The 22,334-nt window shown below is 42.7% G+C and overlaps 1 protein-coding gene across 2 annotated transcripts in view; it reads right to left on the bottom strand.

The window, feature by feature from the left end:
• NUB1 (negative regulator of ubiquitin like proteins 1) overlaps window positions 1–21,868 on the bottom strand; it is a 28,233-nt gene extending 6,365 nt beyond the window's left edge. The window contains exons 1-11 of one of the 2 annotated variants that reach the window (XM_060108383.1): window positions 21,792–21,868; window positions 19,207–19,324; window positions 16,562–16,729; window positions 14,801–14,859; window positions 13,707–13,777; window positions 10,838–11,020; window positions 10,550–10,641; window positions 9,185–9,291; window positions 3,690–3,876; window positions 2,898–3,005; window positions 2,021–2,173 (exon numbers count right to left, since the gene is read on the bottom strand). In XM_060108383.1, the coding sequence (XP_059964366.1) occupies window positions 2,021–2,173; window positions 2,898–3,005; window positions 3,690–3,876; window positions 9,185–9,291; window positions 10,550–10,641; window positions 10,838–11,020; window positions 13,707–13,777; window positions 14,801–14,859; window positions 16,562–16,729; window positions 19,207–19,324; window positions 21,792–21,862 (1,317 nt within the window). In that variant the 5' untranslated portion in view covers window positions 21,863–21,868. The other variant, XM_060108386.1, reaches the window with a different exon arrangement.
• Window positions 21,869–22,334: the final 466 nt, after the last annotated feature.

The following is a 22,334-nucleotide window of genomic DNA, read 5'->3' as shown; positions in this document are numbered from 1 at the left end:
TTCCACTTTCATTCACACGTACACACCATGTAAAATGCCTCTACCCTGTCCCATCCTCTGCTTGCAGTTCCAGCCTCTTCCACTTACATTTCATAAGGCTAATAAGAAGCATGAATAACATTCAAGCAGAGAAAGACCCTCCCAGCCAGCCAGCCAGCAGACACGGGCCTCAGAGCTGACACAAAGTTGGGGCCTCAAAGAACACTTTTTCCTTATTACAAATGCCTAAGTCAGTTTTCTCTTAACCATGTAGATACACATGATAGTTCTCTTTATACTAGAATTAGGAAAATAAAATAAACTAAGGAAATGACAATAAGCATTGCACTGCGAAATCTTATGGATACAGTAGGGTCAAATGTCGTGAGAGAACTGGGTTCTAGAGTCACGGCTGTGTACAGGCAAAACGACAACTTCTCTTAGGAAGGCCACCACGCTGCCTCTCACGGCCTCGGAACACTTCAGCACTGTCAAGGGACCTCAGTTTCATGAGTCTTGTTTCTTTTGCCAGATGAGAAACTGGCCTGTACTCAGGGCCACGAGGTACAAAGACGTCAAACTTTTAGGAATCACCTATTACCCTCTACTCAGTGAGATGTTCAAACCCGGAGCTTCAGGAACTGAGAGGACAGCAGATTCACGGGAGCTCACAGGCGACGGGACTCGGAGCTGGCCTTCCCACCAGCCACCCCAGCTGTCCCTAGGGTGTGGGAAGCTGACTGGTTCCCCGAGTAGACCCTGACCAGCCTAAGCTAAGCAGACAGGCTCAAGCCAGTCAGGTCTTGGCACTCCCCTGGCCACGGCGACAGGCTCAAATGTGGCCAATCAGCGAGCAGCTCAGAACGTCTCTGAGGATTCTGGGACCCGGACCATGCTCTTGGTGTGATGGGGTGACCCCAGTAACAGAGGAGGCAGAGAGACAGAAACCAGAGCTCAGCAACAGGGCGAAGCCACTGAATGAACTAACCAGAGACCCGGCCCTCCTCTGGGCTCTTTACAATTATGTAGGCCAGTGAACCCCTCCCTTACCCTCTTTATTGGGTGTTTAAGCCAATCTGAACTTGTTGCCTTCAACCAAAAGCATCCCAACTACACATCCACTGAGTGGAAGAGTGAGCAGGGTCAACTGCACTATATACACTATTGTTTTTTTTATTTTCTCCAAGGGCTTATAGTTTAATTCATTAAATGCACATCTGATAGGACACCACTATTTTTTTAAAAAACACTTATTTTTGCTACTTATAAAAAATTAGGAAGTGAAGTGGTAACTTTTACCATTTTATAGTATCTTTTGGCTTTTCAGAACCTTCTGTAAAAACTCAGAATGCTATTCTCAGATGGGAATTAGAAAGTACAGGAGAAAACCAGAGCCTCAGTTCAGGTTTTGCCACCGATTTGACCCATGACCCCGGAAAAGACAACCTCTGAGCCTGTTTTCCTCATTTGTAAAACTACCATATTCGATATGGTAACATTCCTTCCAACTCTGAAATTCTAAAGTATTTTTTTAACTGTACTTATCTCTAATTGTTTTAAATGATTATAGTTTTGAATCTTGGCTTTTATAACATAATGTTAATTGTTCATATGATCTGATTCATGTTTCCAGGCAAGAATGACACCTTGAACTGTAACAATGGCTCCCTGGAAAACACAGACACCTTTAAAATGGTTTCCAGAAATATACTATGATTAAAAAAGAGAGAGAGAGAGAGAGAGAAGACTGCTTGGATACTGTACTTATGAGCTACCTGCCACCATAGCAAGAATAAAATGAAGGAAACTGCACTGTCTGAAAACTGATGCAATTAAAAACGACAAGTTTTTCTCCTGACTCCCAAGTCTGAAGCAATAAAGAGTTCCTTGTTAATAATACCTACTACAGAATTGTCTTTTTCTGTTCTTGCACATCTGAGAGCTAAGGCACTCTGGAAATGATTTTGCCATTGCCTCAAGTTTCACACCTACTCAAAGGCAAAGGCCTCAACCAAGCGCTGCCAAGACCACATTAAGGTACCTCTCTGCGGTTGGTGATGTGGGCAGCTGCGTGGTCCACGTTCCCGTCACATGCCCTTAGACCAAGCCGAGCTTCCTGAGCACTAAATCCCAGCTGCATCAAACTGTGAACTTTTGATGGATCAATATATAGCTCTTTAAAGAGCTGACATGCCTACAGACAAAGAAAAATATAAGAATCATGTAACCATAGTAACATTAAAGCCTAACACAAAGCTAAAACCTAAAGGAAACTGGATTGTACCCAATGTGAATTAGGGTGTGTCAGATTTTAGATAAAACCTCTAAATGTGACCTATTATCAACCAGTGCAAATGCAAACAGACAACACCCTCTCTGCTCACATGACTTATATGCAGTATAACATGAGAAAATGGGCTGAGGACTGTGGGAGGGGCTGGTATCCATTATCTCCTCCTTTTTGGTAATAAAGTCCCCTGAATTTGAGCTGAGTGTAGCCAGATGGTCTAGGCCAATGCCATGGAGCAGAAATGACAGGAGCACCTCCTGAGTCACCTCTCTAAAGAGGCTTGCCCCGGACTCTCTCCCTCCCTCTGCTGGCTGGAAGAGGCACTGACAGGAGCCACCCCGGCTGCCACACCAGCTGCCCCACTGCCCTGGCTGCTCACCTCTACAGCCAGATGAGAGAAATGGAAACTTCTAGCCAATTAAAGCCACTGCCTTTTTGAGGTTTCCTTATTACAGCATCTTGCCTGTACTCTCACAAATACAAATGTATTTGAAGGAGAGGGAATGGGAGGGAGATGCACTTTCCTCACCAGTCACACACCACTGAGTTTATGAAATACTTAACTTCTGGAGATTAAAAAACAAAGTAGGTGAAAATGGTCACAACTCTGGAGCATCCATTTTCTTACCTTGTTGAGATATTCATAAGCCTCTTCACCATTTCCACTGTGATAATTTCGGATACCTTGAAGCAAGTAAAGTCTTAAAAACAAGACTTTCTCTTTTCCACAATTTCCCTAGAATTATTGGGGGGAAAAAAATAAAACTGTCTTATTTCTCATTACAGGTCTGTAATACTCACATTTATAATTCTCTTCATCTCCACAGGGGCAAAATGGCATTCCTAAAATGTTTCTATCTTCACTATTGCTGATGGCAAAAGTAAGGATCCCAGGGTGCAACGGCAACGCCTGTCCCAAACAGAACACCTATCTCCAGGTGCCCAGGACAGGGGCGCCCCCTCTGGTCAGGAGGGAAGTATGCAAAAACCCAAACCAGGAATATCTCTTATGTTGCCCTGCAATTCCCAAGCAGAATTCTGATGACCTGTGGAAACTGCCTGAGAAAAATCCCTATTCAAAGCCCAGCTCTGGAGCTGTGACTCACTCGTGTGAACTGTCACTGTTCAAAATGTCTATTTTCTGCATTTAAACCTTTCATTAGACTCTAATGAATACAGTCACCAGCTCTCTCGGTCACAGTGGTCAATGGGTTTCTGTGACTAGAAGACCGTGTTCCTCTGGTCACAGGCTAACTTATAAGATGTTTAACAATCCCCTTAAAATAGAGCTTAAAAAGAACACATTGCATACTACTATCAAATAAATCACCTTTGGCAGCAGTCTAAACACTTTAACAGGGATAAACTCAAATTCTACAAATGGGCTCACTAATACCTAAAACTAATTACAGCAACATACTTTTATGTGGACCAGTCTCTGATGATTTTCTCCATAACAATTTTTAAAGCATTTCTGGGCCATGTTTAATTTTTTCTCTGCATCGTCCAGGCATTCCAGCTGTCCCAAGCGGAAGTAGCACCACACTATGTCCAGCTGGAGTACTGCATAGTTGTCCACAGTGTCCAGCAGTTCTCTGCAGCACTCGCTGCCAAAGACAGGAAATGACATCACTGACAAGCAGCAGTAAAAACCTTTTTGTGAATTACTGGAATTTTTTTTTCCAGTTTTTGGTGTATTTCCAAAGACTAAGACAGAGATCACAGTGTTTATGAAGGGAACTATATTTATAATCTGAATCCTTCCAATGGGAAAAAAAAAGGAGTTAGGGCTCAAGAATAGAAGCTCAACACCATCTGCCCTGGGAGTTGGGGGCGGGGAGAGACAGACCGACAGACAGATGCACACACACACCCTTGCCATGTTGGGAAAGAGGCCTGGCAGGAAGTGGAGATTGGGGCCACTGTGTCAGAACCCTTCAGCAAATGTGGGGAGACCATGCTTTAAAGCAGTGGTTTCCAACCCTGACTGCAAATTAGAATCACCAGGATGTGAGGAATTTTTCTTTCCTTTTCTAATTTTTTTTGTTTGTTTTTAAGAAATACTGATACTGGGACCCCACTATATCAATTATAACAGAAACCCCTGGAGGTGGGGCCTGGATGTTGTATTTCTAAAATCCCCCTAGGTGATTCTAATATACAGCCAAAGTTAGAACCCCAAAGCTTTAAAAGCACACTAAAAAAAAAAAAATCCTTACTTACTATGAACGCCTCAATTGATGAAGACTCTGACAAGGCATTCATGTCCAATCACATTGAAGGAGGGGAAAAACAATCCAGACAAATGCCAGGCTCTGAATGCCTAGCTGATCCTGGGGCCCAGGTGCAGGTTAAATGCTACTTGGCAGCTGTCGCAGAAGGCTGAACCCAGATACAGAGGAAGGGAGAAGACAGGCAAGGCAATGGAAGGTTGACAAAGATGGGCATCGAGATAATTTATTTTGATTTTAAATTGTGATTATGTTACAAATTCATAATGCAAATCTAGATCTCAAGTTTGAACCCTCTTCAATAAGAAAGTAAAACGTGGAACATTCGCAAACTTTAAAGATCTCATCTGTTTTTGTTTGTATTCTACTAAAAGACTGCTCTGGTATAAAACTACAAAACCTGGATGCCCTCAAGCTTCCCATCCTGCCCATCAAAATCTGCTTGGGGTGGGGGGCGGGGAAGAGCTCTGATTCTGTCATTTATGTTTGTTTTTTAAAAATAAATAAATTTATTTATTTATTTATTTTTGGCTGCATTGGGTCTTTGTCTCTGCGCACGGGCTTTCTCTAGTTGCGGCGAGCAGGGGCTACTCTTGCTTGCAGTGCGCGGGCTTCTCATTGCGGTGGCTTCTCTTGTTGAGGAGCACAGGTTCTAGGCGCATGGGCTTCAGTAGTTGTGGCACGCAGGCTCAGCAGTTGTGGCTCATGGGCTCTAGAGCACAGGCTCAGTAGTTGTGGCGCACAGGCTCAGTTGCTCCGCAGCATGTGGGATCTTCCCAGACCAGGGATTGAACCCGTGTCCCCTGCATTGGCAGGCAGATTCTTAACCACTGCGCCATAAATGACAGGGAAGTCTCTGTCATTTATGCTTTAAAGCAGAAGTCTCCTAAGTGGAGTGCCTGCACTCCAGGGTACGTACAAGACAATCCACTGGGGCATAAGAATAATCTCTCAGAGCAGGATTTTCATATTTATTTGTGGTTGCTTTCTTTGAACATTTCTACTCTTTGTGAATGTTTTGTAACATACACACCATATTTTACACACATGCACACACATCCAGATGTATGACCAGATGAGGGGCACCTTCTCTGAATCTTCTGCTTGGCCTGAGAACTTGACATTGAGAGGAGAGGAAGAAGTTCATGGACCATGGTCTGATCTTACACTCCAGGTGAGATTTACTGATCTACCTGTAGACACCTTCTGTTTCTGGGAGAGAAGCCTACCTCATCATTCTCATGAAAGCAGCAGACATTTAGCCAGTTTTCAAAGCCTCACACATGTGAACAGGCTTGTTTGTGTCTAAAGCATCAAGAGTGAGGACAGAAACTGCCTCCTTTCAGTTAAAAATAAAATCATGTGTATAAGTTTGACCCAGAATTGAGTATTTGTGCAGCCAAAACCAAAACCAAAACCAAAACGCAGCACAGGTCTCACATTAAAGAGGTTCATTTCATTCTTTTAGTTTAAAAAAATAACACTTTTTATCCATATATAGGGCTATAAAAGAGATCATGACATCACCTGTATATAATAATTTTGAAACTGTTAGGACTATATTTGAACCTGCTCATGTCACTCAGAAAAAAATTTAAAGACTTGTATAAAATTGTGTCTTAGAGTATATTTTTATTGATTTTGCTTTAGTAGCCTGAATAGTCAATAGCCAATAAATTTTCATGTTAAAAACATTAATTAAAATCAATGTATAACATTGATTTAAACAAAATATACTGAGCCTAGCTTTAGAAAAATTAAATCCCATTTGGGCTTAAGTCAGTTATTTAACAGAAACTTATTACACTTGCCTCATGAGTTTTACATTTTTTATATAAAATAAAGATATTAATTTCAAGAAAGGTAAGCTAAGCTTAGGTACCTGCTTTTTTTAAAAGGAAGGTTGGCTTAAAAGTCATTTTTAGTTTTTTTTTTTTTTTTTTTGCGGTACGCGGGCCTCTCACTGTTGTGGCCTCTCCCATTGTGGAGCACAGGCTCCAGACGCGCAGGCTCAGCGGCCATGGCTCACGGGCGAGCCGCTCCGCGGCATGTGGGATCTTCCCGGCCCGGGGCACGAACCCGTGTTCCCTGCATCGGCAGGCGGACTCTCAACCACTGCGCCACCAGGGAAGCCCCATTTTTAGTTTTATTACTGGCTGTAAGGAACTGGATTGTGTGTAGTTTTTTTTCCGTATTTCTCGGTACATGGGTTCAATAAATACCATTAAGCGTTGCTTGGGATGCAGTTAAAAACATGTCACTTGAAAACAGCGACCTTTTCAGGGCTTTGTTTTAAGCTTTGTTAGGTGGGACCAGAGCAGCCTGCAGGGCAGAATTAGCCCTTCGTCCCACACCCTACTGACTTCTCTAGCCAATGCCCCGTTTCCCACAGGTTATTATCCGCCCTCTGTGACCTCTCTGCTTCCCGGAGGTGGTGCTTTCCCAGCCTGGGGGCAGGGCGGGAGGGACCTCACAGGCCTGTGCTGACCCTCACTCAGCAGAAGACTCCAGGGGCGCCCTGTGCTCTCTCCTCCCACCACTGTGGCCTCCCTGGATTCCAAGCTCCATCTCTTCCACTCAGGGGAGACCAGGAGGCTCTGCCTGGGTTTCTCCTCCGCACACTGAGGCCTGGGAACTCCAGGCAGTGAGCTGAAACAATTCACAGGGTTCCACTCGTTTGTTTCCCCACCTCAGGGACCACTGTCCTGCATTGCCAGAAAACCACTGTTTTTACACATTTTGCCCAGTTTTTCAGTTGTTGCAGGGGACAGGGTAAATCCAGTCCCTGTTACTCCATCTTGGCCAAAAGCAGAACTTCCATTTTTAGCTTTAAATAGGGGAAAGAAACTACTCTCAGTCATACTACATACCATACCACAAGATGTACAAAAGAAAGCTGTGATAGAACTCTGAGCCTACTTGGAGAAGGCGGGAAAAACATCAAGGGGCAAAGGAAGAAGAACAACTTAAGTTTCTTCCACCTCCACCGCTGACTTGCATTAGAGTTGATCTCCTTTACGAAGAGAGGGAAGGCGCACAAAAATTACGCTAGTAAGTTGACCTGAATAAACAAATCCCCAGTAGAGAAAACCAGTATTTTCTACTTAAAAAGGCACCGACAATTATTATTGGATTATTATGTCTACTACTCACTGAACCTGTTAACGTACTATGAACTGAAGAGGGAGTTATTTTTATTCAGGGTCTCCCTGAGACCTGAAAATGATTTCAAGCAGGTGTCCAAGGTAAAAAGATTGAGAAAGGCTCATACAGACAAATCAAGATCAACCATGTCTCAGTAATTGCTGAAGCTGGATTATAAGTATATGGGAACTTATTATATTAGCTGCTATTTTTATATGTTTGAAATTTTCCATAATATAGAGTTAGAAACAATTATGGAAGGGAATAAAAAATTTACTTGAATTTAAGTACCTAACTTACAGCCTGCACTGCTACCTGTAGCAGAAGAGAATAAAACTGACACTCAGAAAAAAGCAGAGACAAAGAGGCAGAGGAGGAAAACCAGAGGGGAACCAAGCCCTTGTTCTGGTTACTTTCAGCTTTGCCCCCTCCTCCCAAATATTTTAGACAATAAATCCCCCTTTTTGCTTAAATTTAAGTTTGTTCACTTAAGACACAAGTGTGCTGCCAATACAGCTGGCAAACTATATATACTTAGATTCATCTTCTTGAATGTACTGTATATATTGGGAATTCCTCAAAACGGAAAAGAAAATAACACTGATGTTGTTACCTTTTGAATATTTCAAACATCAAGTCTATTTTTCAAATATTTCATCTGCCTGGATTATAGCTTCTCAGTACCGTTTCCCATTAAGAGGAGCCAGAAGCCCTTGAGAAAATGTTGGCTGTTGCTCTGGGGCAGGAAATATTCAGGATGAGTCTGGACCAGCTCTGGGCACGAGAGAGCAGAGACTACAAAGATTACCCCAGGATCAGGTCAAAGGGATGCAGGACCACCTGCCAGCTGAAGACAGCCAATTTAAGCTCTGAGGTGTGAAGTGTATCAAATGTGTTAAAATCCATGAGCTCATACTGATACTTAGAAGGAAAAAAAAAAAGGCAGGGAAACCTCACCGGTGATGTCATCTCTGGAAGATGCTAAGGAAGCAACTCATTTATTCTGAAAAGAAGAAAATAAAGGGAAAGAACCCAGCATTTTATTCTGTCTTTCTGTACAAATTGTACCTTAGGAGGACTAAACAGCGATAAGGAAAAATATTTTTGAAATGAATTCCAGCAATAAATGCAGAAGGAATAATAAGTTATCACCATTTTGGAGCGCCTAATGAAACAATGGATTTGGGGAATGCTCATCAACATCTACACCAAAATCATTAAGTAAAAAGCTGACAGGGGCCTTATAATGGACAGTTCAGGCTGACAACATGTCATAAGAAACAGACATGATACCCTACATGCTTGCTGTAAAAAAAAATTAAGTGCATATGTTTATAAAATTCTTTATAGGGAAGAGAGATCAATTAGAAATGCGATGGGGAGAAACAGTTCACGAATCAGTCTACACCATAACTACGCTTTTACGTTAACCATCTTGGGTGAAAATCTGAAGTCTGAAGTGCATGGGGTGGGGGAAGGGTGCTGTGTATAACTGTCATCCTCCTTCAAACTGGCATTCACCAAGTACAAAAGCGCCTACCAGAAATATTTGTCAGCGTCCAACAGACATGGCAAGGCTATTCCATATTCTTTTCTTTTCAGGAAAGCTCTGCCTTTCTCATGATATCCCATAGCTAACATAAGGGCCTAGGAAAAAATAAGGATTTAAAAAAACATCACTTTAAACTATAATAAAACGAATTATATTAAAAGCATATTAAGTCTAAAGAAATCAAATACTGTGAAAACAAACAGACAAAAAACTCAACATCACAACTAAATCTAAAAGCCAAAATTAAGGAAAACAGAATTAAACCTTCATTTCATTTAAACACTGAAACCAAGAACTCAATTTAACATGGCTGAAATGGTCAGAACCGGCACGTGTCCCTTCGTTTTCATCACTTTATTTTAGTATCGGCTGATCTAGATCTATTTCTAGTATCCCTAAGACTAAACATATTAAAAAACATCCAGTAATGACTGTATCTTTTCTAAAAAGAGCATTCATTTAACTCTCTATTCTTAATCAGGTTTTTTCTGAAGTATTTGTCAACTGTAGCATTTCTAAAACAATTTTTGCAAGGTGATCCAAATTTCTTTAAAGTTCATTAATATTTTTGGATGTGAATTTGTATATAATTTGATTTTGTAAAGGTTTCCCCTAAAGATCTAAATATCATCATTTAATATACGAATGTAATATCTGCAGTGGGCAAATAGTTGCCATAAAAAGTCAATTCAATGAGAGTTACAAAGTTCTCTTATTAAAACTTAACTTTAATCCTTAATTTTAAATCCATAATTCATATAGTGAAGCCAACTCAAAAGTGTCCTTTAAAGACCAAAAAATTAAAATTAACTTGACCCACAGTCACTGAAGCTTTTCATATAAGAAGCTACTGGACTCCAGCTCAGAGACTGATCTCATGGGCCAAGTTGTAGATGCTGCTAGAAAGACCCCCTTGGATATGTTCAAAGGTAAAACCACTTCCCCCTTACTCCAAATTAGAGAACAGGGCTGTGGAGAGACAGGGGAAGAGATGGCAGAATCATCTGTCACACTTTTCCCAAACTACCTAGCACCCCAGCCTCCTTTTCTGATCCATCCCTTAGGGAATGTGGCCCCCAAGTAAAATAAACGACAGCAAAACAAACACTGCCACAGGAAGCGACTGCTCCAGGACAGTGAGGTCCTGCCGTTCTGTACTCAGGCACTGAAACTCACAGAGTGAGCCGGCCAGATGCAGTGCTCATCATATGGTCATGTTCTCTGTTTATGAGCTGGAGACTGAAAGCTGTTTCTAATCCTTTATAATAACATTCCAAGATAAAATAAATAGAAAAACACTTCTGTTCTGACAGGAGATCAAAGAACAAGCCACAAATTTCTTACAGTACTTACTTTTCTTTCTGATGGAGGGATTCTGATTGATCTGCCCATCTGGTTAGCTATGTCTAAGTATGGTGTGGTTTCTGGATCCACCACCATCTCAGCTGCAACAAAACCAAAAGGAACTCCATTAGTTCAATGTTAAAAAGCAATAGTGGTGACATTAAAAATGTTAGACTGTAGGGGAAGAAAGGCCAACAAGAAATGTTGATACTCCCCTCCCACGCACGCTCCCGGCCCATTTGCGTGATTTGCTACCACCTTTGAGGACTTGAGTGAAAAGTCTGAAGCTCTGTGTACCTCTCTCTGCCAGTATCTCCAGGCCTCTCTTAGTCCTCTGAATTCTTTTTTCTTTTAGTTTGGCTTCATTCTGCTCTTCTTCTTCAACCTGGGAGTTTTTTCTCACATCCTCTTCAGACTGTTTTAGTTCAAGCACCATAGCTTTTACATTGTGGGTCACTCCCTGTTCCTCAAGTGTTTTCCCTGTCAAAATCAGAAATGCATGTTTTAAAAAGAGTCATTAGGGCTTCCCTGTGGCGCAGTGGTTGAGAGTCCGCCTGCCGATGCAGGGGACGAGGGTTCATGCCCCAGTCCGGGAGGATCCCACATGCCGTGGAGTGGCTGGGCCCGTGAGCCATGGCCACTCGGCCTGCACGTCCGGAGCCTGTGCTCCTCAACAGGAGAGGCCACAACGGTGAGAGGCCCGCGTACCGCAAAAAAAAAAAAAAAAAAAAGAAAAAAAAAAGAGTCATTAAATTTACTAGGTAATAGGCCATCTTCTATGTTAAATAGAATTCTTAAGCCTGCGTCAGCACTTGCAAACCACCATGCCACATGATTGGTAAGAAGATGTTTAAATTTGGCTGTTTACCTATGTTATTGTTAAGCACTGGTTAAAATCAGCCAGTGAAAATGAGCTGACTAAATTAATCCTTTGTAATTTTCTTTATTCTCATCATAAGATCAAACTAAAGCAATCAACTGTTGAGAATCTACTACAGAGAGAGACATGAATTCTCCCACCCTCTAGCTGGAGATATAATCCAGTTCTCAGCAATGGACTGGAGGCCAGAGTGCAGCGGTGCACTGTGAGAGGTAATTTACTGAAGTGGGTAAAAACAAACACCTTGGGTTCCATCCCTTCTTAACACTATAGCCCTGAGTGAACCACTTATTGTCCACATCCTCATATACAAAATGGGAATAGAGACAGAAGTAGAAGTCAATGGAACAGAATGAAAGAGAATATGAACAAAATCAAAAGCTGGCTCTATGAAAAAAATTAATCAAATATACAAACCTAACAAAAATTAAGTCAAAGATGCAAAAAAACAACAAACAAAACGAAAAAGGGTAAATATAGACAGCAAACATTATAAAATACCAAAATAATATTATGAACTATAAGCATATAAATTTGAACACATTTCTGAAAACTCTAGTTGGACACACATTCATATGCATAGGTACATATACATACACATATATATATTTAGAAACTCGACAACCATTCTAACATTTATATTGAAAAATAAAGGACTTACTTGGTGGCACAGTGGTTTAAGAGTCCGCCTGCCAACGCAGGGGACATGGGTTCTAGCCCTGGTCCGGGAAGATCCCATATGCCGCAGAGCCCACGAGCCACAACTACTGAAGCCTGCACTCTAGAGCCCGCGTGCCACAACTACTGAAGCCTGCATGCCTAGAGCCTATGCTCCGCAACGAGAAGCCACCGCAATGAGAAGCCCTCGCACCGCGACGAAGATCAGCCCCCGCTCGCCGCAACTAGAGAAAGCCCGTGCACAGCAACGAAGACCCAATGCAGCCAAAAATAAATTATTAAAAAAAAAAAAAGAAAAAGAAAGATCCATCAATGGCCAAGTTACCATGATAAAGAAGAGCCAAGAGGGAGACTCATCTCACTAGATTTTAAAACCGCAACAACAAACAAACGAACAAAAACCTCTGGTGAGACTATCCGTTGGGCCCTGGGCTTGAGGAAGGAACTTCTTAAAACACAAACAATAAGGTGAAAAACTGATGGATGTGATAACATCAAAATCAAGGATTTCTGCCCAAGAAAGGACACCACAAACTAATTAACATAGAGATGAGATGACAAACAGTGCGAAGATATCCAGAACAGGTAACAGGAAATGGCTAGAGGCGATGCTGGAAAGGACGACCAGGGCTAGGCTGTGAAGGCTGCCTTGCATCAGGCTGGGATGTGAACCGGACTCTCCGTAGGCCACAGGAACCTAATGGAAACCAAGCAGACTACAGTGCTTGCCCGGACTGCTACAATAGCTAACTGGTCTCCCAAGTCCATTCGTGTCTCCTTCGCATCCATTCCCCTACTGCAGCCAAAGTGATCTTTGAAACACAAATATAATTGTGTCTACTCCCCAGCATCAATGGCTTCCCACCTCTCTGGAGAGAAGCCCTCTAATACTGAGTAAGGCTCAAGTCCAGGGTTCCTCAGCAGCACCACTCGCATCATGAGCTGCATTAAGTCTCTGTTGTGGGGACCGTTCGGCGCCTTGATGTTCAGCGCCATCCCTGGTCTCTTTTGTTAACTGTTACGAGCACAACCCCCCCTGGCCCCCTGCTGCCAAGTCACAACCCGAGATGTCTCCGGACATCGCCAAATGTCCCCTGGTGGCAAAATCACCCTTGGTTAAGAACCACCACTATAAGCTTTACAATGTGGCCGCTCTGCCTGGCCCTCCATCCTTAAAGAGCACTACCCTCTGCTCACCTACAAACTCAGCCATACCGGACCTTTTCCATCTCTCAAATTCGCCCGGTGGAGCTCTAACACGAGGCTCTCTGTCTGGAGCCCTCCCCACCGCAGCCTCCTCCCCGTCTTCACTCAGCTTTAGCTCTTCTCCCTCAGGGAGAATTTACTAGAAACTCTATTTTACTTTCAGGATGCCGAGACTTCCATTCTGTAACATTTCATCAGACCTGTACTGAGTATCTTTGGAAAAGTTGCTTCCTGCTTTACCATTTTTATTTTAGTGAACTATAAAATAATTGGTTTTGCATTATATACGTGATAAAGCCACCCCAAATTTTTGAACAGAGGAAGAGTGAGAAAAAAAGATACAAAGTCATTATTTCTCTATTGACTTGATTTAAAAATTCTGCATACTTTGCCATAACATACCTAGTTGAAGTTGTTTCTTATTTATGACAATTTTGATATAATTTTCTTGAAATCCAAACGTTTCAGCTATTCTGTAAAATAAACCAGAAAACTATAGGTTACCAAATTTGTTATTTATTACCCATGAAATAGATTTTGATCATGATAGCTATTTTATACATTCTTCTCAGAAACACCGAGTATTCCAATTTACTGACTCACAACATTACTTCAGATAAAGTCAGCTACTAGATGGTTATTTGAAACTGTGTCAGAGACAATGTCCTTTTGTAAACTATCTGCTTTACTATTTGGTTCCTGGTGAAGTAGAGACCACTGGTGCTGTGTATCTGTTGGAACAGGAGGGCCGTAGCTGCATGTCAGGAGAAAATCCATCCTCGATACCTTCTGCGGTCTCCTTGGAGGAGCCCATGATAGGGGGAGTTGTTCCATACAATCTCCTGCTCATTGTATGTTGAATGAATGATGCTTCCTGATTCCATCCCTAACAGCCCTGATGTAGACCACAGAAGAAAATGAGAAAAATCACTTTAAGAAACACTGACTGGCTGTCCCTGGAGGTATTCAAAATACTTACCAGTTAAAAATACAAGTAGGTGAAGTAACTGACCAGGTCTCAAAAGTTAGATTTTCACTGCTATGTGACAGGCAGGTATTTTTTTTTTTCTTTTTACAAATGGGCCAACAGCCTGAAACTGGCTGAAATACTTCAGTGAACACCACAGCAAGCTATTAGTGCATTAAGGAATAAAATTCAAAACTAATGATCTGGCCAATATCAGGCTGTCTCCTATTTCTATCACTCATTCATTGATTCAAACACGTATCAAGTACATGCATCCAGAGTTCCCACCTGATCTCAAGTTACACCAGGAAGTGAAGGAGATTGCTGCAAGTCCTGAGTTCTCACTTTGCCCTTAAACGCCCGTGTGAGCCTGAATAAGTCCTTCAGCCTCAAAGCCTCAATTTTCCCTTCCATTCAGTGACGATAATCATACCTGCCCCATCTCTCTTACAGGATGGCCAGGGAGGATCAAATGAGCGGGTGTAAAAGAGCCAAGAGCACCTGGGGCACAGGGCACACAGATACTTACTTAGACCTCAGTTCTCTGCCAGTGACATGCAGTCGGGTCTCCAACAAGTTTTTCCTATCCTATTTAAAAATAAGAGAAATAAAATGCACTTGAATTTGACACTTTTTGGAGCTGTTATTCTGCCTATAAAACCAGACAGGTTGATATCAGATGATGTAAATAGTCGTATGCCTAGCATGAAGCCACTGAACAAAACCTGACGTGTGCTGACCCTGTGACCCGGAAGTCCTCACGGGGGCAGCAGTGTGGCACCACAGGCAGGGCTTCAGTCTCTGGGGGAAGGTCAGCTGCTCAGCGGGGTTTGTCCCCTGTCTACTCAAGGGAGCTGGCCTCTGCTCCACAAGGACCCACCCCACAACCTCTGGTACTAGGGCCACCTCAGTGAGCAAGAGAGAGAGTCCCTTCAGCGCTCCCAGTGAGGGAGCAGCAAGACACGTTCTTGGAACCTTTCCTTCTCGGATGGCTGGGCTTCAGAGGAACACATGGGACCACCAGCGACACCTATGAGACCATGCAAATCATCTGCTCTGATTCCATACTCACCCATCAGCTTTCTGACTGGTGGCCTGGTTTCCCAGGTACTCGACACTAGCAATGAAGAGTCCTGTATATACATACTGCCCTTTAATTTCCCGAACTGGCATTCTGAGATAGATACATATATAATTTCCTTCTTCTAATAAAGCTCTTTGTTTTTCCTAGAAATTTTTAACAGCTTTATAGAGAGGTAACTTACATACCTTAAAGTTCCCTGCCTAAAAGTCAATGGTTTTTAGTGTATTTACAGAGTTATACAACCGTTATCATAATCAAATTTCAGAACATTTTCACCATCTCCCCAACCAAACATGTGCCATACCTCCTATTCCCTCCCCTTCCCCCACCACAGACAACCATGAATATATTTTCTGTCGCTATGGATTCGCCTACTCTAGATATTTCATATCAATGGAACAACACAATACGTGGCTTTTTGCGTCTGGCTTCTTTCATAATGTTTTTGAGGTTCATTCATGTTGTAGAGTATCAGTACTTCGCTCCTTTTTAGGGCTGGATAATATTCATTGTATGGGTGCACTCCATTTATCCACCGACAGACATCTGCGTTGTTTCCACCTTTTGGCTATTGTGAACTGAGCTGCTACAAATGTTCATTTACAAGTTTTTGTGTAGACATAGTTTTCATTCCTCTTGGAGTAAAATAGCTGGGTCATATGGTAACTCTTATACACACTTATTTTCATTTCTTCTGAGAATAATTAACATTGATCAGTCTGAAGAGGCACCCTTGGGTGCCCCGCCTCAGTAACATTTCTGGACTTCAACTACTGAGGACGTGGCCCTGATACAGGTGGCCCAGGTTACGGTGGCCCTGCTTGGGCGCTCAGCTATGCCTCTGGCTTCCACTGGCATAGAGAAAAAAGACGAATTCCTTTGTGATGTGTCCTACTGCACACAGTTTTAGAAAATCTGAAGTAATCTTTTATTCCCCATTTTTGCTAAATGTTCATTCAAGCTCTAGAAAATGTAAGAATGTTGACGCACAGCTCTGTGAAGCCTGCAAGCCAGACTACTTTGTAAACGTTCCAGCTTAAGAATCCATAAAATTGATTTTTAAGTTTGTAAATGTTCAACATGTAAAGTAACTGAAAGGAATTTTATCTTTGGATTGTATCTTCAAAAAGAACTCATAATTTATTTAATCGCATCACTAAGTTAACTAAGCATCAGTAACTATGTAAATTTGGGGAAACTACTCACTTTTTTTACCCGTGGAGGTAAGAAGACTTCGATTGTAGCAATTCCTGTTGCTTTATAGTGCTCATTGCCTGTGCCTCGCTCCACTGCTTTGCAACGTATTTCTTCTATTATCTTTTCTACTTCATTTTCACAACATTCTAGCTTGTCAGAGTACTTCTTAGCAAGGTCCTACGAAGAAAAATTTTAAAAAACACATCAATACAGTACCAACTCAAAAAAAAAGTATAATACAGAACAGTGCACGTGGGACTCTAAGGCAAAATAACTAATGAGTGGTGGTCACCCCTGTTATAGTGAAATCCAGACTGTGGCTTGACATCTTGAGAGGTGTAGAGTTTAGAGAGGACCCAGGGAAACATCAAAACCAGGAAAGGACAGGAAAACAGGCCCAAGAGAGAAAGTAAGACCAGTTGGGATTACGCTAGGGGGGAAAAGCAAGGTGGGCTGTGACTTAAGTAACTGCAGTATATACACAATTATTTTAAGGAATAATGAACTGTTCAATAACACTAAAGGGTGGGGACAAAAAAACCAAAAACACAAACAGAGAACATTCTAATTTTCCTAACGTGTGAGAACAAGTCAGGTTATATGGTGGTGTAAGTATATATTTATAATAGGGGAGATGCTCATGATACACATAAGTTACAAAACAGATCAGAGGACTTCCCTGGTGGCGCAGTGGTTAAGAATCTGCCTGCCAGGTCCGGGAAGATCCCACGTGCCATGGAGCAACTAAGCCTGTGCGCCACATCTACTGAGGCTGCGCTCTAGAGCCCGTGGGCCACAACTACTGAGGCCTGCGCGCCTAGGGGCCGTGCTCCGTAACAAGAGAAGCCACCACAATGAGAAGCCGGTGCACCACAAAGAGGGGCCCCCGCTCACCGCAATTAGAGAAAGCCCGTGCGTAGCAACTAAGACCCAACACAGCCAAAAATAGACAAATAAAATAAATTTTAAAAAACACAAAACTTTCTGTAATTCTCTAGAAAACATAAACATAATTACCCAGTGAGGGTTTTTTTCCCCCTCCTGACACCAACCAATTCTGACACCAACTGGATGTCCTACAATTCAATTCAATTCTGTCACTAACGATCTGGAGTTAGAGGCAGACCCCACAGGCTAAGGGCTCAATCCCACAAGTCTGCCTTCATTTCAGGCACCAGGTATCGGGTCCCCAGGTTACCCACACTTCTGTCTGACTTGGCTACACAGTCAAGGGTCCCTACAACCCTTACCCCTTCAGGCTTGGTAATTTGCTAGAACAACTCCACAGAACTCAGGAAAATGCTCTACTTATTATTACAGTTTACTATAAAGAGTACAGATGAACATCTCGATGGAGATGTACATATGGCAAAGTCTGGAAGGGTCCAGAGTGCAGGAGCTTCTGCTCCTGTGGAGCTGGAGTGTGCTACTCTCTGGCGCATGGACGTGTCTGCCAATCTGGAAGCTCCCCAAATCCATCATTTAAGGGTTTTTATGAAGGCTCCATTATGCAGGCACGATTGATAAAATCACTGGCCGGCCGCTGGTGAGTAGCGTGATCTCCAGCCCTCTGCCCTCACCAGAGGTCGGAGGGTAGGGCTGAAAGTTCCAAGCTTCTAATCAAAGTCTGGTCTTTTAGGCGAGCAGCCCCACCCTGGAGCTCTCTCTCCAAAGAGCTGCCTCTTAGAACAAAAGATGCCCCTGTCACCCTTACCACTCGGGAATTTCCAAGGGTTTTATTAGGAGCTCCGTGCCAGGAACTGGGGATAGAAAACAGCTTTCTTATTATGCCACACTTCGTTTCTAAGCCAAGAAATTATAACAAGCAAATGCAGAAGAAAGATCAGAAGGTTTGCAAAAACTAAAAAGTGAGTCCTGTCAGGAACAAGAGAGACAAGAAAACTCTAAGACCCTGACACAGCTATCACCTCCCAAGCACGTCATTGTGTCACACACAGGACAACTTGATGCCCTCCTGACAATCCTTAGTCCTTGATAAATGTTACACTGTTTATCTCAATACACTCAGACTGAGAAAACAGAGAAGTACATTCTAGGATATTCCAATATAATAGATTTCTATCAAAAATGATTAATGTTCCTCAGCTTCGAAAGGCAGGCAAACTTCAATTTCTAGAAGTTTCACTTATGTAAAATGATGCCATTTCTGATGATACCATAAAAAACCAAGGCATAATTATTAGGAAAATACATTTTGGAAAAATGAACAGATAGCCATAGTGGAAACAAAGCTGGGGGAGGGAAGCACTGTTTTACAACAGAGCACAGGAGCAAGGGGGGCTGAGAACCCACCAGGACACTAACCCTGAACAGGTCACACACTAAGCTTCTGGCACGGGAACTGCCCCGCTAGAAGGAACACCCAGATTAATAAACTTAGGTAACATCGTGAAGGTATTAGAAATGATATATGCCAAAATAATTAGATACCATTCTCATATAAATAAAATCCTTTTAAATAAAAATAAGCTTGCCAACTGCTAATAAAATGTGGGAAGCTGCTTTTCACTAATGTTTTTGGTTATGCCAAAAGTTTACCTGGTTGTGCCTGGCAATTTCTGGTGACTTCAGAATCTTACTTACCAAGGGGACTTACAACACTACTAATTATTAATGTCTTAAAAGAAAAATACCTTCAATGCCAAACCAACTTTTTTATTTTCATCTGTATATGGAGGTTTCCAGAGCTGAATTCTGTCTTCCCTTAAAAACTGGGTCAATTTTGCTTGGAGATATTTCTTTTGCGCCATCCTTGAAAGCAAAACAGTACATCACTGATACCCCACGCCACATTTCAAAGTGTTTTATAACTTACCTAATACACTGACAGGTTTTGTAGAGTAAGCAGAGGTCTCCTCCACTCCTCCTCCAGTTTAATCTAAATTACTTTTAGATTAGGTTTTAACTAGCTCCAGGCTTCTCTAAAAGATATATATATTACATACAGACTGGAGTATGTATTACATATGCAATTATATATATTACATAAAAATACATATTTCAAAGTTGCTAATATGTAGCAAGGTTTATTACACTTTTCTATTTCTTAACCTGCTATTCTCTAAGAGAAAAGATAAGATAAATCCCTAAAGTAGTGAACTTAATTTGATGCAGAGCTTATCAATTCTCCTGTATGTTGGCTATTTCAACACAAAAGACCAATCACCTTGGCAGGTAAACATGAAGAAAAGCTAGCTTGAACCATGAACTATCCATAATAAATATTTTCTATACCTGAATTTTTAAAATTAAAAATTTAGTGTTTACAATACTAGAAAGTTATGCATGCTATTTTGTGATAAAGCATAAAAGCAAATCTACATATACTATTCAAATCAATACTGGCTGGGTCATCATTTTACAGATGAGAAAACCAAGGCCCAAGTTTGTAAAATGACTCAATCAAGGATGCAAAATTAGGCAGCACCATAACTAGCACTGGGACTTCTGCCTACAACACTGGACCATTGGATTCTGCCTTCTATCGCGAAATCCCTTGCTGCTTCTCTGTCCTGTGCATGTAACTACTCTCTCCCAAAGAATCACACACAGCAATGGAGCTGTCTACTCAAGCTTCACTAGCACACCAATTCAAAGGGGTGAGTGAGGCTGCTAGAGAATCAAACAGCTGACAGGGGCAGTACAGCCAAAACAGACAAGCAGTAAAAAAAGTCAACAGTTATTACTCCTGAAGGATGAAGACACATTCTAGAGAGTGAAAAAATATGTAAGAGTTAATGTAACCTAAATAAGTAACTTCCTTTTTTTTATTCAGGGCCTGTATTCCACACTCCCCAAAACTCAACTCATCCGATTTTTAAATCAAGTTTGAGAACTTAAGTGTATTCCATAAACAAGTGTTTTAAAAGAAAGCTCAAATCTATTTTATATCAATTTGGAGGCAAGAAATAGGGTAATCAGGATAGTGGGGAGAAAAGGGATAAAGAAAAAAAACACATCAAAGAGGGGGTTGTGTGCATCCAGGTAACCTACAAAAGAACCCCAGATTTTCAAGCACTAATAAACTGCTTCTCACACAGAAAAGCATATTAGCACTTACGAGCATTAGCTTTCCAAACACAAATAACTTACAGGACCACTACACAAAGTTAGTTCTCTACTCATAAATGTTCAGAAATTCCCACTAAAGTATCACTTGTGGGGAGGGGGCCATTTACTGGAGCCAGGCTATCTGGAAGGCTGAATGCACAGCACTCTGCCATCCAAGTAGCTACCTGACCAAAGTCTCAAGGGATTTCCTAAACCTAGTGTGCGGTCCACACTCCACCCAACCAGCAAATAAACAGCAAGGAGGGTCTATGAACCACTACTTATTTTTGAAAAAAGATTACACCACTGTCTTGAAACTTAGAAAACTTCACTTCCAGACAACCGAATAAATGAGGATACATATTATACATCAAATCAAAAGGGAAAAAGGGTTAATAAATCAGTTTCCGATTTTAACTGGAGAACTGAACGTTTCATGGATGGCATACAATGTTCGGCAACACAGCCCCCCACCAAAAGCAGAAATTCGTTAGTACTACTGCTCTAAACTGAAAGCGAAAAGGTATAAAACGTTCTTTTAAAATTTCACTTTCACTTTTGTAATAAATCGATCAACGCCACCTTTCCCCAGAGCTTTTCAAATATATAGCTATATATATATATATTCATTCAAAATACATTAATTTTTCTCTTAGGCAGACTATTACAAGAATCTTGTATTAAAAAATAAGAATATGGGAAAGAGTTGAGAAATACAGAATCAGATCGTCAAGGCTGGAGAAAATAAACAGTGTTTTCTCATTAAACAGCAAAGAAAATCTGTGTTTGCAAATAAATCCCAAATGGCATATCTGGAATTACAGTGTTATGACTCAAGCTTTTTGTATGGCTAATTAATTTTAATATATACATATATTTCTCTTTCTCCCTCCAAAGGCACTATTCAATCTTCTTCTTTAAATACCCAGCACCTCCGCCCACCCCAGAGCGAAGCTAGGGCGCGGCGAAATGCCGGCGCGACCTGAAGCCCCGGCCCGCCGACCCCAGTTCCGGCCGAGCCTCCGCGCAGGGCGCCCACCTCCCGCCGCTGCGGTCGCGCCCGACCCACACGGGGTTGGCGTCGGGGTCGCGCCGGGGGAGCGGGGGCGCCAGGCGGCGCGGCTGAGATGCGGGTCTGGGACTGGACGCTCGGCCTCCGTCTCCTCACCTGCGCCACAGCCGCGCCAAACGCGACCCGCCGAATGCCCGGATGCGGCGGTGGCAGCCGTTTGTTTTCATTCCGGGTGAGGCCGGCCCCGCCCCCGCAGCCTCTGCTGCCGGCCGCCCCGCCCCCACGCGGCGCAGAAGCAAGGTTGTGGGCGGGGGCTAAGATGGGGGCGGGGTTGTGGGTAGGCTGTGGGCGGGGCTAAGACGGACCGGGGGTTGGCGGGAGTGCGGGACAAGGGTGGGGCGGGGTTGGGGCGAAGACGCTGGCTGGAGGCTGGGGGAAGATGTGGGCGGGCAGAGGGGAGGGCGAGAAGGAGCTGGGGCGAAGACCCCGCCCCGGACTTGCTGGGGGGCGGGGGCGGGGCTGGCGGGAAGACTCGGGCGGCCAGCTGCTGTAGGCCTCAGCCCGGAGCTGGGGAGACCGCCGGCCTAGCCTCTGAGGGCTGACGCACTGTCAGGGCGGGACTGCTGGCCCGGCCCGGTTTGTCTGACTTCAGAGGAAATGGAGCCTGGCTTCGTTTCTCCAGAAACCTCGAAAGAGGCC

The sequence above is a fragment of the Mesoplodon densirostris genome, chromosome 9 (assembly GCF_025265405.1).
Source record: "Mesoplodon densirostris isolate mMesDen1 chromosome 9, mMesDen1 primary haplotype, whole genome shotgun sequence".
Lineage (NCBI taxonomy): Eukaryota > Metazoa > Chordata > Mammalia > Artiodactyla > Ziphiidae > Mesoplodon > Mesoplodon densirostris.
Note: the sequence above shows the minus strand (reverse complement) of the source record. Positions and strands in the feature narration are given on the sequence as shown.